General features: G+C 35.4%; 1 protein-coding gene across 1 annotated transcript in view; it reads left to right on the plus strand.

Annotated features, from left to right (window-relative positions):
* The window catches only part of HDAC9 (histone deacetylase 9), a 676,098-nt gene that overhangs the window by 606,832 nt on the left and 53,286 nt on the right, over nucleotides 1–15,980 (plus strand). Inside the window, 2 exon segments of the mRNA XM_070615860.1 lie at nucleotides 7,389–7,441; nucleotides 7,443–7,523. Coding sequence (XP_070471961.1) covers nucleotides 7,389–7,441; nucleotides 7,443–7,523 — 134 coding nt within the window.

A 15,980-nucleotide genomic window follows, 5' to 3' on the forward strand; every position in this document is an offset into this window, starting at 1 on the left:
CTGCTGATTCAAGAGTCTGATCTATTACAGGATGGCAAAATAGCAATGTCAACTAAATTGAATTCCCTCAGTCTTGGCCTCCGTAGAGAGTTCCTATACACTATCTGCAATTTCATAATAGAAAGATAATTTCTTGCAGTCTCTCTCATTTCTCTGAGCTTCTATAAGAATGTTTCCGTTATCCCCAACAAACATTGCTGAAAACACATAGTTTCTAAAAGAGTGAAGTTTGTAAAGTTTTGACTGTACTTTGTTACCATTTTGCCTTTATGTGCTTTATTATTTATGTTCTATCTCATACTCTGGTAGAAAAGAAAAGTTAGTGGTAAAAAGAGCAGGCCTCTTTCCATCCTAAAATAATACATAATAACACTAGAATCAGGTAATTGCTAGTATGTAGTGGCCACTTCAAGCATACAAGAGGATATTATTTTCAATCTTATATATAAAAAGGAAAAGCTAGGAACAACTTAAATATCTAAAACAGAGAATTGGTTGGTATGTTAATACATTTAAAATGATATTGTAGAGGACATAAAAAGTGTTTTCTACTATATTGATATTTGTAAATGTAAATTTAAAAAATTACAATATGGTCCTGTTTTATTTTAAAAATACACAAAAACAACAAGCATGAAATACCGCAAAATTGGAATTGGCTATCTCTGGTTGGTAGGACTATGGATTTATTATTATATATATTATAACTATTTTATTACTATTTATTATTTATTAAATGATAGACAATATACTTACATAATATATAACAATATATATCATATTTATTATATATTATACTATTTTACTTATTATGTTGCAAATTTCCTACAATGAACATGTGTTAATTTTGGTTTTTAAAATAGTTGCTTTTAAACGGAAATTAAAATAAAGCTAGTTAGGGTTGTTTCCTTTCACTACCACTGTTCTCTAGGAACTATTTGGGAAACATTACAGAGAAGTATTTGAGACATGCCATTTTGAAGGATGAATCCTTTTGTGCCCTTTGGGTTGGTTATTAAATACATATCAAAAATTTAAGCTTTGAGCCTTCTTAGGGCAACTTTTCATTTCAAACCACTTTTCTGAACTAGTAAAAATGCTGACACAATATGACTTCTTAGGCAAAAACAAACACCTCATAGAATATCAGGAAATCAAATTGAAACTGATCATTTGAACCACTATCATATTTACAGCTTACTTAATACTCTTTCTTAGAAGCAACAAAATTAAATTTGATTGTAGGAAATGGACAGAACTGAACAGAGGATTTCTAACTGAAAATGCCCTCCTATTTCTCTTCTTCAGTGGTGTCTCAGTCTTGGTAGTTACCAGTTCAGCTGTGTTTGGTCATCAAAAGAAATGATTTATTACCATGTAGCTTCCTTCTCATGCTTTTAATTTAATGCCGATTTAATTTTTGAAACAGACTCCATGTGAGATTCTTTAGTGTAGTAGCAGTAGTAGTGTGAGTACTAGCAGTAGTGGTAATAGTTTGTTAATGCCTCATTCTAGAAGAAATCCTTAAAAGAGTTTAAGGTGTCAAATCCCACTTTGAAAAGAGTATTTCTTAGAGAATTCTGTCACAGTCAGGTTGTAGAGATGACTGCCAAGGCTAATTTTCATTGACTATGTACCAATTCTAGCCACTAATCTGAGCCTGCCCATCTTGCTTCCCCAGGCATCCAGGCTCCTGCCTAAGCTCTGCTTCCCCCACCAAAAAAATTCAGAAACTAAAGGTGTATGTGGACCCTAAGAACCCAGTTCCATCCCCATATCTGGTGATTGCTTGAGCCCATGATGGAGCATGCTTACAGACATGTTTTCTCACTTTTGATCACTCTTTCTCATCAGTCATCAAACTCAGGACACTTCAACTCCCTTGCGGAAAACATTGCTAGCTATGGTCTCTGCTATAACATTTCAACTGTGTGGGTTAGGTTTGTTGTGACAAGTAGGATGAGCTTTCTGTGCCTTTTCTGAAGCTAGGAATAAAAACTATTAAATAAAACTTGCAATTATGCCTATTAAAAATATGTTACATAGCCTCTAATCAAATAAGCACACTCACACACCACTGAAACTTTTATCTCACACGGCCTTAAAAATAATACCTTGACACTGGTAACCACGCTTGGCTTTATCTACAGCAGTAATGGACACAGTAGAAACTCAGGTTAATAGAACTAAAAAATTATTCTTGAATTTCTTACTTTGATTGGAAGAAAGGGCAGAGACCTTGTAGAAGTTTCTTTTCTTTACTTCACTTGAATGTTTTGTGCACACATAACTCAGAGTTCAGCTGCCTTAATCTGTGGCTCCAGAGATCACATGGGTAACATGTGAATGGAAATAAACCCTGTAGGTAAAAGAAAGAGGAATTTGGACAGAGATCAAAGATTAGCCTCATTCCATTCTTTCCATCCACTTTTTACTATCCCATCTAAATTTGGTATTTTATGGGACTTTTTTTTATTCCCAGAGGAAAGAGTGAATTTAAATCAGATTTGGTTCTTTCTCTCCTATTTTTTTTTATCCGTGTGATTTGATCTGCTCAGTAGTGACTTTAGATAATTGAATTCTCAATTGCTAGGAACCTTTAGTATGAAAGATATGGTGCATTGGCTTGATTTATTATATCTTTTTAAGTTATCACTGTAGACCTGGTTTAGGTTATAGGAAAAGCTGTCCAGAATATTTAACAATATGAGTAGCAGAAATACTTATCTATGAGTATTTCTTATTTTTTTTTTGTTTACAAGAGTGGAACTAATTACTATGTGCTATTAACCTTGACTTAAGCCAAGAAGATTTTTAAGAATTAGGGATCAGAACTTTGCATTACATATTTTCTGAAAGCTTACCACTCTTTTTATAGTAATCAGGTAAGAAGATGGAGTTTAGTGTGGTCAGCTTCATTCTTAAGTGGCCTGTGGAAAAGATTCTTATTGGTATCATCATGTGGTCTATAGAAAGTAAGAAATATTACAATGCTTGAAAATAATTTTCACCTTTCTTTTTTTTTGAGGAAGATTAGCCCTGAGATAACTGCTGCCAGTCTTTCTCTTTTTGCTGAGGGAGACTGGCCCTGAGCTAACGTCCATGCCCATCTTTCTCTACTTTATATGTGGGACACCTACCACAGCACGGCGTGCCAAGCAGTGATATGTCCGCACCCGGGATCCGAACCAGCAAGCCCTGGGCCGCCAAAGCGGAATGTACCCACTTAACCGCTGTGCCACAAGGCCAGCCCCAATTTTCACCTTTTTAAAATCCTTTTTTGAATAATTTTTTGCCAGAGGAAATGAACTCTTCTTTTTCATGGCTAGCCTTAAGTGCTAGACAAGAACTGAAATTCTGGACAGTTTTATTGAGTAGATATCTCAATATTTTCCAAGGATTAAGATGATATTATTTCATTGTTCCAATATGGAAGCAACTTAGTTCGGTTTTGGGATCTCATTGACAATTTTTCAGACTTTCATTTAGTTCTACCAACTCTGTTGTGAGAATTTCCTTTCTTTTCAAACAAAAGACCACAATACTTAAGAGAGGAACAGAGGACACTCTTGAAGGCAGCACAGGTGGGCTTTCAGAGCATGGACTTCCATGTTCAAGATTATTCTTTCAAGTTTTTATGGAGATAGAGTTTTTATGGATATTCTAAATACTATAAGTAGTATATAAATGAGAGAAAATGAAATAGTGCCCTTTGTCCTTTAGAACAGATAATACAGGAAGTTAAAAGTTTGAATTAATGCAAACATTGAAAAGTGAGTGACAAAACGATGGAGACAAAAATACCATTGATTTGTAGGGGTTGGGGTGGAGAGGAGGGATGAATAGTTGGAGCACAAGGGATTTTTAGTGCAGTGAAGCTATTCTGTATGATACTATAATGGCAGATACATGACATTAAGCATTTGTCAAAATCTGTAAAACCATACAACACAAAGAGTGAATCCTAACGATGGACTTTTAACAATATGCATCAATATTGGCTCATCATTTGTAACAAATGTACCACACAAATGCAAGATGTTAATAATAGGGGAAAGGACAGCAAGAAGTTTGGGTGGTATATGGGAACTTTCTGCTCAATTTTTCTGTAAATCCAAAACTGCTCTAAAAAAATAAAATCTATTAGTTATTAAAAAGTGTAATTGATTGAAAAATTTAATGTTTATTCCCTAAAATCCTTAAAGCATATTAAAAAAATGAAATGCCATATTGAACACATGGTTTTATTTATCTCTTTTGTTTTTTTGCAATTGTTTCTGAAATTGGGCAGGTTGGACTCACTGTTAAATTTTTTAAAATGTTGAATGAGAAACATTTAAATTTGGCAATATGAGAGACTACATATCCTGAAACACTCCTACATGAAAATATCAAAACTACTCTTTAAAATTTATGGATGACTTCCAAAAAGATGAAGGAAGGTGAGCAAGTACTGTAGCTATTGGCTTCCCTGGGCTATCCCACAGTCTCCAATTGACTAGAGCTTGTACGTTGATAGACTACTACATACTGGAAAGGAGAGTCAAAACTTTGGGCTTATGTAGGGAAGGGGTTGTATTGAAGACCAGAATGAAGACAGGAATGACAAAAGGCCAGCTCTAAGGAAAAGGATGAATAGGAGAAAAGGAAATACTGAACAAAACAACAAATCTGTCTTAGGTATGGCTATGAATAAGGGGGATTTCAAAAAAAAAGGAAAAGAAAAGGAAAAAGAAACTGAATTTCAGAAAAAGAAACTGAATTTCTTTTCCATGAGAATTTGTAATCAAGTTTTGGGCTCCACTTTTACAATATCTGTGCATTAAAAAAAAAGCCCTGCAATCTTAGAACTTAAAATTGATCCTAGTTGCCAGTGGCCCAGCCATCCAGCAGAAGCAGACAAAATCGCACTCAACCCGAGTTTTCAAAGATAAATATTACATTCAACTAAGGCTTCAAAGACTTCTCACATATAAAGTTCCAATGAATATGAGTTAAAAAAAATCTCAAAAAACAGAGGAGAATTAAGACACCATGAGGATGAATCAGCAGAAACAACACATAGTAAGCTAAGCCATAAAAACTTCAAATAGCAGTTACAGAATATAAAATAATTATGCCTAAAGAAAAAAAAAGAGGAAGAAATGAAAAATGAGCAAAGTGTAAGAAACTATGAAAATGACTAGGAAGTGATGAAATATAACCAAATAGAACATCTAGAATTGAACAATATAATCACTGAAATGAAAATATGTAGAGAAGTGTTAAACAGCAGATTAGTCACATCTGGAGAAAGTCTAGAAGACAGATCTGAAAAAAAGTACACATAATGCAGGACAGAAAAAGACATAGAAACTATGAAAGAAACTTAAGAGACATTGAGGACATAATGACCGTAACTATTATATCTAATTAAAGTTCCAAAATAAGATAATAAAGATAATAAACAACTTTATTTCAATAAATTTGAACACTTAAATAAAAGAAACAAATTCCTAGAAAAATCTAGGAAGATCTGGAAAGTGTGAGTAGTCCTGTAATCCCTGAAGAAATTTTATCAGTAGTTAAAAAGTCTTCCTCAGGGCCAGCCCAGTGGTGTAGCAGTTAGGTTGGCTCGCTCCACTTCGGCAGCCCAGGGTTTGCCAGTTCAGATCCTGCGCATGGAGCTACACACCACTTGTCAAGCCATGCTGTGGCAGGCGTCCCACATATAAAGTAGAGGAAGATGGGCACAGATGTTCACTCACGGCCAATCTTCCTCAGCAGAAAGCAGGACGGTTGGCAGTGGATGTTAGCTCAGGGCTAACCTTCCTCAAAACTAAAAAAGTCTTCCTCAAAGAAAACACAAGACTCAAATGGTTTTAAGGAAGATTTCAACCCAACATTCTAGGGTCAGATAATGGAAAAAAGAGGGTCCCAATCATATCAAAATTCAACATGATTAATATAAGAATGGAAAATTATAGATTAACTCCATTCATGAACATAGGTGAAAAAAATCCTACACAAGCATTAGCAATACAAATCCAGTTATGTATAAAAAAGACAATACATCACAACCAAGCTTATTTTACTCCAGAAATTCAATGGTAGCTTAATATTAGAAATATTTATTAACATACTCACAACACTATGAAATTATAGGAGAAAAAATGACTCATTTGGTGTAGAGAAATAATTTAATTAAATTCAACATCTATTTAAAATAAAAACTCGAATTCAAAGTAGAAATAGAAAGATCCCTCCTTAAACTGCATGAAACCACAGATGCCATTATTCACCCACCCACTTGGCAATCTTAGCAAATGTTGGCAAAATTGGAATTTTTATATATAGTGCTTCTGAGAGTTGGAGTTGGGCACACCTCTTTGAAAATAATCTGGTATTATTTAGCATGTATTAAGCCACGACAGTTTTACTCTACTGTTACACATGTGCACCAGAAGACTGGTATAAGTATGTTCATGGAGGCATTGCTTGTAATAACAAAATGCTGGGTTTCTGTAACAACAAAAAACCCAAATATTTGTCAATTGGTGAATGGGTAAATAAGTTCTTCTATACTCATAAAATGTCCATCTAGACAGCAAAGAACTATAGCTCCGTGCATCAAAAGAGATGAGCTAACAAAATGTTGTGTGAAAGAGCAAATTGCAAAAGTATAAAACCATTTTTATAAAGTTTAAAATCAAGCAAATTAAACAAAGGAAAGCCTCAAGAATTATAAACACAAACTCAGGACCCTGATTTCCCACAGAGAAGAGGAGGCATGTTATTAGAGAGAAGCACACAAGAGGCTCCAAAAGTATTGCTAACATTATTTCCTTTAAATTGCAAGGTAAGTGAACAGGTGTTTGTCATATCATTATACTTTATAACATACATAGACGTTATTTAATTTTTGCATTTATCAACTATTTCATAATAAAAAGAATGTCTATAAAAATCTGTAAGTAATTTGAGGTGATATGTAGAAAACTTTCTTCTATAATAAAGACAGATGGTGGAGACAGGAAACAAACGTCAAGCAAATGAGATTGTTTACCTTATTAACATGGGTTGAATACAGTTCAAGTTTTTCATCCAGGTATATGTACAATGTTTTGTGAAAGGCAGTGTTGTACACTGGTGAAGAGCCAGATTGACTGCTGCAAATCTTGGTTGTGATACTTGGGAGTTGTAGGATCTTAGGTTTTGATTCCCTCATTTGTAAAATAGAGATTATAATAGGACCTAATTTATCAAGTTATTGTGAGTATTAAATGAGTTAGCACACAAAAAGTGCTTCGAAAGGAAATACACAGAATAAATGCTCCATCAATATTAGATTCTAGTGGTTATTCACTTTTGATTTAATACTTTGAAATGTTCTGTTTGTATTATGGTAGGCTTTGGTCATTTGACGAAGCAGTTGATGACACTGGCCGATGGACACGTGGTGTATGGCTCTGGAAGGAGGACATGATCTCACAGCCATCTGCGATGCATCAGAAGCCTGTGTAAATGCCCTTCTAGGAAATGAGGTAAAAAACTAAAAGTACAAAAGAGCAGGGGTAAAGAACTAGGAATGTATGCGTGCATACTTTTTAAGTCTTTTTTTTAAATCCCATATACTCAGAAAGCACAATGTTGCTCTTAGGATTTTAAGGAAGAAGGCAAGACTTAGATAAAAGAAATTTACATGCTTTCACGTTATATGCTATAACTTTTGCTCAGTTATAGATTTCACATAGCGCTCTCTTCAATCAGGTTATTGGCAGAACTTAATAAATAATAAAGATAACCCTTGGGACGAGAAATTCTTTGTATACTGACCTAACTAATGAGCACTGAAACTTTGAAAAAGAAATAACTAAAGAAAATTTCCCTTGAGATTTTCTGTAGGATTATCTTAGTTCAGGGGGAAAAAAAAACACCTTTTAAAAATATTTTTTTCAGCGGCCAGCCTGGTGGCCTAGTAAGTTCATGTACTCTGCTTCACTGGCCCAGGGTTTGTGGGTTCAGATCCCAGATGTGGACCTACACAGGGCTCATCAAGCCGTGCTGTGGTAGCATCCCAGATACAAAATAGAGGAAGATTGGCACAAATGTTAGCTCAGGGACAATCTTCCTCACTAAAATATATGTATATATTTTTTTCAGCTTTATTGAGGTGTAAATGACAAATAAAATTATAATATATTTAAAACGTACAATGTGATGATTTGATATATGTATACACTGTGAAATGATTCCCTCTATAAAGTTAACACATTCATCACCTCACATACTTTTTTTTTACCAAATTTCAGCTATACGATACAGTGTTATCAGCCATAGCCACATGTTATACGTTAGATCCTCAAACCTTATTCATCTTACAACTGAAAATTTAAAACCTTTTACCAGCTTCTCCCTATTCCCCTCAGCCCCCAACCCCTAGCAGCCACCATTCTACTCTCTGTTTCTATGAATTCAACTAGTTTGTTTTGGTTTCACATAAGTTACACCATGCAGTATTTTTCTTTTCTCTGTCTGGCTTATTTCACTTAGCATAATGCCCTCTAGGTTCATCCATGTTTTCTCAAATGACAGGATTTCCTTCTTTCTTTTCTTTCTTTTTTTTTTTTTTTGGAGGAAGATTAGCCCTGAGCTAAAATCAATAAAATCTGCTGCCAGTCTTCCTCTTTTTGCTGAGGAATACTGGCCCTGAGCTAACATGTGTGCTCATCTTCCTCCACTTAAGACGTGGGGCACCTGCCACAGCATGGCTTTCCAAGTGGTGCCATGTCCGCACCCAGGATCCGAACCAGCGAACTCCAGGCCGCCAAAGCGGAATATGCGAACTTAACCACTGTGCCACCAGGCCAGCCCCCATTCTTTCTTTAAGGCTAAATAGTATTCCATTGTGTGTGTGTGCTTGCATGTGTGTGTATCTATATAGATATGTATAACATTTTCTCTATCCACTTATTTGTCAATGGGCACTTAGGTTGTTTCCGTACTTGGATTTTCGTGAATAGTGCTGCAATAAACATGCAAGTACAGATATCTCTTCAAGATAGTCGTTTTGTTTCCTTTGGATATATACCCAGAAGTGAGATGGCTGGATCATATGGTAGTTCTATTTTTAATTTCTTGAGGGACCACCTACTGTTTTCCATAGTGGCTATACTAGTTTACCTTCCTACCAACAGGGCACAAGGGTTCTCTTTTCTCCATATCCTCACCAGCATTTCTCTCTTCTCTTTTTGATAATACTCATCCTAACGATATGTGAGGTGATATCTCATTGTGGTTTTGATTTGCATTTTCCTGATGATTACTGATGTTGAGCACCTTTTCATGTAAATGTTGGCCATTTGTATGTCTTCTTTGGAAAAATAGCTATTCAGCTACTTTGCCCATTTTTGATTGGTTTATGTAGGATTTTTGCTGTTAAGTTGTATGAGTTCCTCGTATATTTTAGATATTAACCCCTTATTGGATACGTAGTTTGCAAATATTTCCTCTCATTCTGTAGATTGCCTTTTCATTTGTTAATGATTACCTTTACTGTGCAGAGCTTTTTAGTTTGATGTAGTCCCTTCTGTTTATTTTGCTTTTGTTGCCTTTGCTTTTGGTGTCAAATCCAAAAATCAATTGCCAATACTGATGTCAAGGAGCTTACCCACTATGTTTTCTTTAAGAGTTTTATGGCTTCAAGTCGTACGTTTAAATCTTTAATCAATTTTCAATTGATTTTGTGTATGAGGTACAGTAGGGATCCAGTTTCATTCTTTTGCATATGGGTATCCAGTTTTACCAACACCATTTATTGAAGGGACTCTTCTTTTCCAGTTGTGCATTCCTGGTTCCTTTGTTGAAGATTAATTGACCATATATACATAGGTTTATTTCTGGGCTCTCTCTTCTGTTCCATTAATCTATATGTCTGTTTTTAATGCCAATACCATACTGTGTTGATTACTTGTAGTATAGTTTGAAATCAGGAAGTGTGATGACTCCAGCATTATTCTCCTTTCTCAAGATTGCTTTGGCTATTCGGGGTCTTTTTTGGTTTCAGATGAGTTTTAAGATTGTTTTTTCTATTTCTCTGAAAAATGCTTTTTGATAGGGATTGAATTGAATCTATAGATCACTTTTGGTAGTATGGACATTTTAATAATATTAACTTTTGATCCACGAACATGGGATAGCATTCTAATTATTTGAGTCTTCTTCAATTTCTTTCTTCTTCAATGTCTTGTAGTTGTTGGTGTATATATAGATCTTTCACTTCCTTTGATAAATTTATTTCTAAGTATTTTATTGTTTTTGATGCCATTGTCAATGGGATTTTTTTAAATTTCTTTTTCAGATAGCTCATTGTTAGTGTATAGAAAGCTGATTTCTCTGTGTTAATTTTGTATCCTGCAACTTTACTGAATTTGTTAATTAGGTCTAACAATTTTTTGGTGGAGTCTTCAGGGTTCTCTGTACATATCATGTTATCTGCAAATTGTGACAGTTTTATGTCTTCTTTTCTGATTTGGATGCCTTTTCTTTCTTTTTCTTGCCTAATTACTGCATAAAGTACTTAAAATACTATCTTGAATAAAAGTAGAAGAGTGGGCATCTTTGTCTTGTTCCTGATGTTAAAGGAAAAGCTTTCAGTTTTTCACCATAGAGTATGATGTTAGCAGTGGGCTTATCTTATATGGCATTTATTATGTTGAGGTATATTCCTTCTATACTGAATTTATTGAGAATTTTTATCATAAAAGAATGTTGAATTTTGTTTTAAAAACAGCTTTTTTGTTTGCTATAGCCCTGTGGGGCTCATGAATGAATGCCCTGTTCACTATCAGAGCTAGGCCTTTTGGGGGTCCATCTTTTGTGTGTCAGCCATAAAAGTTGGGGTGCTAGGTGTATGAACAAGCGCTTTCCAGGGAGATGCTGGTGACTTGATTTTATTCTTGGAGGGAACCAGAGGAAGAATGTGGGAGAAGTGGCCACAGCAGCTCTTTAAGGCTCTGAGGAGGATCATAGTCAGCAGCTTGATGTGGGCTAATTACAAGCCAGACCCCTCACACAGTGGCTTGTAATGTATGTAGTCAATCCCCTTCCAGGGAAAGACTGGGAGATGGGCATTTTTGCCTGCTTCCTCTGCTCTGAGCCCTGGGTGGGGGGGATAGCCGTGGCAAGTGCATGCACACCTGAGAACTACTTTGTTTGCTATCGTCCTCTGGAACTCATGAATGTAAGCCCTGTTGGCTTTCAGAGCTTGGTGTTTTGGGAGCCCATTCCTCAGATCTGAGCCTTAAAAGTTGGGGTGCTAGATGTGTGCTCCTCAGGGTGAAGCTGGGAGTTGGGAGTTCCCTCCCAATTGTATGGTGCTGTGCCAGAGGTGGGGTTTATGGCTAAGGTGTATCTTAGCTTTTCCTACCCATTTGATATGGGTATTTTCTCATTTGCTCATTGTGTAGGAGTCACTCAGCTAGTTCTGGATTTCTCTGAAGGAATTGCTCCATGTATAACTGTAAATTTGGTGCATCCGTGGGAGGAGGGAAATTCAGGAGCCTCCTATGTCACCATCTTGATCTGAAGTCTTAAAAATATTGATAAACTCTTTATTCTATCACCATTTATGAATTCTCTAGGCTAAGAGATACATCTTATTTCCATCTTACAGATGGTGATAACCAGTGTCCAAGAGATTTGAGAAGGCCAAACTCATGCAGCAAGAATGCATTAGATCCAAGATTTGAACTTGAATTTACATTGCCAAAGGTCATTCTTTTTTCTTTCACATCACATAACTAAATTGCAACATATTTTTCTGGCTACTCTGCAGACTTCAGATCAAATTACCCTTAGGTTCACTTACAGATCATGGCACACTTTTGGACCAGTTAATTGCAGTGCAACAAATATTTCAAAATTAGTATGAATTCGTTAATGTTATCAATTTATTTACTTTTTTATGTGCATGTTTAGAAGTGTTCTATTTTGTATATTTTACCTCTTTTGATGAACTTGAAATATGACCTTGCTTATGAAATAAACATATACAAAATCTTTTTTTTTTTGAGGAAGATTAGCCCTGAGCTAACTACTGCCAATCTTCCTCTTTTTGCTGAGGAAGGCTGGCCCTGAGCTAACATCCATGCCCATCTTCCTCTATTTTATACATGGGACGCCTACCACAGCATGGCGTGCCAAGCGGTGCCGTGTCCACACCCGAGATCTGAACCAGCTAACCCTGGGCCGCCCAGAAGTGGAACTTGAGAACTTAACCCCTGTGCCACTGGGCTGGCCCCTTACAAAATCATTTTTTAAATCTATCATTCATATTGTTTTTTAATAGTAAGTCATGCTTTTGACTGTAGTATTTATGAAGGGAAAAAAGGCATCTTTTTTTCTGCACGCTGAACACAGAAGTTTTATTTTCATCATTACCTTACAAACCTATAGTGCTTCAACATGATTACTGTACCATATTTACTGAAGTAAATATGTACATTTTTAACATGAAGGAAAATATGAGAGAGAAAACTTGAGCACTGCTCAAGTCTTCACTCTGGTGTGTAATTTTAGACAGCACAATAACCCAAAAGATGTAACTATCTAATGATTAGTGTTGTTATTACTGGACTGCTATTTCAGATAGTTCAAGGTGTCTAAGATTTTCTAAATATTAGAGTTTTTTTGAGATTCCTATGAACAAATTATGTCAAACAGAATATTGGGGCTTTTTATGGCAATAAATGAATGCAAAAAATAAATGCTTCTTCTACCTTATCAGTTAATTTTGGGCTGTTCTGTTTGCCTACCAGATAACATATTTTGCATATTCACCTATATTCTCAAATTACTTATTTGATTTTAAATGTAGAAACATTTTAGAGAAGCAGACTAGTTTTAATATTTGCATTATAAAGGCTTTCACCAGACATGCGCAAAATCACAGTAGGTCTTGGATTGTGGCTCCGTGGATGATTGACCTGCCCAGAAAGAAATGTTACCCAGTTGCAAAAGCCAACTGTTTTTCCAACTATGTGAAAGGAAATTATGGATTTCACTGGCTCTCTTTGAGCACATCCGTTCAAATGAGATTTTATCTCCATGCTGTGTAATCTCTGCACTTGGTCCTCTCTATTCTTCTGAAGGATTTCTAGTGAGGGTGGGGTAATTTTTCCTGTGGTCTCTCCCTTTAAGAGATGACTGTGTTTCAGAGCAGATTCGAGTCAGTTGTTTGGTGTTACATGGTTTTCTTAATTTATCTGAGTTTACTAAAAAGCAAAATGGGTGTGTTTTATACCTTCCTTCCCCTGCATACTCTTTTGACTGAGATGCCTGTGGTCATTTTATTATATGAGCTATTCCTAGAGGTCAAATAGACTGTTTTCATAGAGCAGTAAGTGACCTTAGGAGAATGCCACCTAATTTAAAGTTTGAGACCTATGCTCTTTTTCTACATTTTTAGAAAGACCAGGCTTGAGATAGAGGAGGGGAAAAAAGTGTCACTGGCTAGTCTTAAACATGCCTATGTGGGTGTATACATGCTAAAAATTCCAGTAAGTGATAACCGAAATGATTATTTTTAGTTATACTGACTATTTAGTCAACTTTAAATATCTGGATGTCTTATAATAAATTTGATTTAGACATTATAATACCCTAAATACAACCTTGTCCCCTTTTGTTATCTATCTTCAATTGCATAAGCACAATCTAAAACTTGTTCATCATGAACTAAAGTAAGAGAGGTTTATATAATCTATATATTTCTGTATTTCTTTCCATTGAGATTTCTTAGGGATATAACAAGAGTATAGATTTCCCACAAAATACTCTAAGGCTAACAGATGGATTTGGTATATCGAACTTTGAAAGGTAAGTTTTGGTGTGTCAGGTCTATCAGTATACAGAGGAACAAAGCTAAGAGAAAGAAGGATTTTTTAAAATGAGAAATGGAAGAAAAATACATGTGTATTGTACATTATAATTTATTTGAAAAGAGGAAATGAAAATGTAATACTTGAAACAAATTAAGAAACAAAGAGTTCTTCTCACTTTCATTGACAATATAATTTATAATACAAGGCCTGGTTTTCTGTACTTTTTTTTCCAGTTCAAAGTTCATCATGACTAACAGCATGACTACATTGAAGTTTTAAATTTCATTCCTTTAGAAAAAGGCATATTGTGTGTACCTCACCATTTAAAAAAGTGCATACATGTAGTTTTCACAGTAGTTTTATGTGCTAAGCTCTAGGTAAGAAAATAAAAAAGGATATCGTTCAGATACCAATCATTGCAATTTCAAATCCCAATTTCCCTCCAAACTCCCTTTTCCAGTGATTAATAGGGCAATTATAACTTATTATCTGGCATTTCACTTTTACAAATAACAAAATATAGTGAAGCTTGAGCTTAAAACATTGGCAGAACCTACTTTTGCTTCTCAACACTGAACATGCAATTGAACTCAAATTAGGAAGGTCAAGAAGGGCCTTTTTGAGGGCCTCTGCACTTCGTCAGATGTATTTATTCATGTGCAGAGGATTAGAATTCATAAACATTTTGCCAGTTTTTTTAATGCTATTTCTTTTCCTTGTTGTTCTTGGCCAGGCCATGTCAATACAGCAAAATGCTGCTTTATATGGCTTATTATCAGCAGAATAATATGCATTACATAACCCAAAAGAATTATAAAATCAGGAACTCTTGGCTCTGTATCTCGGTGTTGATACATAGATGGGTACCCAAAAACTTGATTTTTTAAAAATTAAGTTATCTGAGTGTTGCACCCAAAATAGGCATTTCTTCTTTTTAAATATTTTTTTATCATGAAAGTGATCTAGTTAGCAAAACATCTCTTAACTATTCTTGTAAGAAATATGCACAGGGTCAGTCAAAATAATATACTATTGGATTAAAACTAATTTAAGCATGGTACAGGAAATTCCTTGAGGCAACTGATTTTGAAGACATACCAGAAGTCAATTTTTTTCTTTTTCTTGGCGAAGTTCAGAACTTAGATTTATCAGTCCAATCAGTGTATGATGAATATTTTTGAACTTTTTCAATGAAGCACTTGGAAACACCAGCTTGGGGTTTACAAGAAAATGAAGTGACTATCTAAATGAGAAAAATCAGGTTGCTTGGAATCACATCAGAGATACTTATGTGAATAGTCACATCGTTTTTAGAATTTGTAATACAAACATCTGTGAAGTTCTCAGAGAAACTGATTTTGTGCTGGCTGGCAAACAATGTCACAGTTGCTCTAAGACCAAATTTGCCTACTGTTATGCAAATCCAATTAGTGGCACCCTGGGTTGCTTCCTCTGAAAGAAATTTTCCCAAGAGGTGAGAAAAGCTTAAGCAGTTGGCATTCCTATGGAGTCTAAAACAAAAACATTGAAAAACTTCAGGCAGGTTAAAGAAAGGAGACGACATGTAGTAGGAAGAGTCTTGGGTAGTGAGTTGAGAACGTGGCCATTAAAGGACCACCTGTCAAAACAGAATAAATGACAGTTTTAAGCTTGTTAGAGAGAAAAACCAAATTACCATAGACGTGGAAGCTGGTGAGATGATGCCGTGTCCTCTGGTACTGAAGCTTCAACACTTACATTTGAGTCTAGCGTGTGGGGTTTATACCGGGGTTTTTGTTGTTGTTGTTTTTCTAATTTCCTCACTCATTTAAGGTTTGGCTTCTAGACCTACCTACCTTTTTTTCTTTCTTTCTCTCTCTCTGTCTCTCCATTCCATCCTTCCTTCCTTTCTTTTTTTCTTGCCTTCCTCTGTCTCTCTCTCTTCTTTCTCCTTTTCTTTGTAATATCTCCTGTCTCCTGTTGAGTAGGCTCAGCTGCTTTCATTTGACTTGGATTTCAGCAACAGTGGCTACACTTAGTGACTGTGTATGTTGATAATCTTTCCAAGATGACTTTTTGCTCTAAAGCTGCTGAAAAAGTCTCTTGAATTGACTCTAGTAAGTGTTGACAACCACCCCT

Source organism: Equus przewalskii, chromosome 4 (assembly GCF_037783145.1).
Source record: "Equus przewalskii isolate Varuska chromosome 4, EquPr2, whole genome shotgun sequence".
In the NCBI taxonomy this organism is placed as follows: Eukaryota; Metazoa; Chordata; class Mammalia; order Perissodactyla; family Equidae; genus Equus; species Equus przewalskii.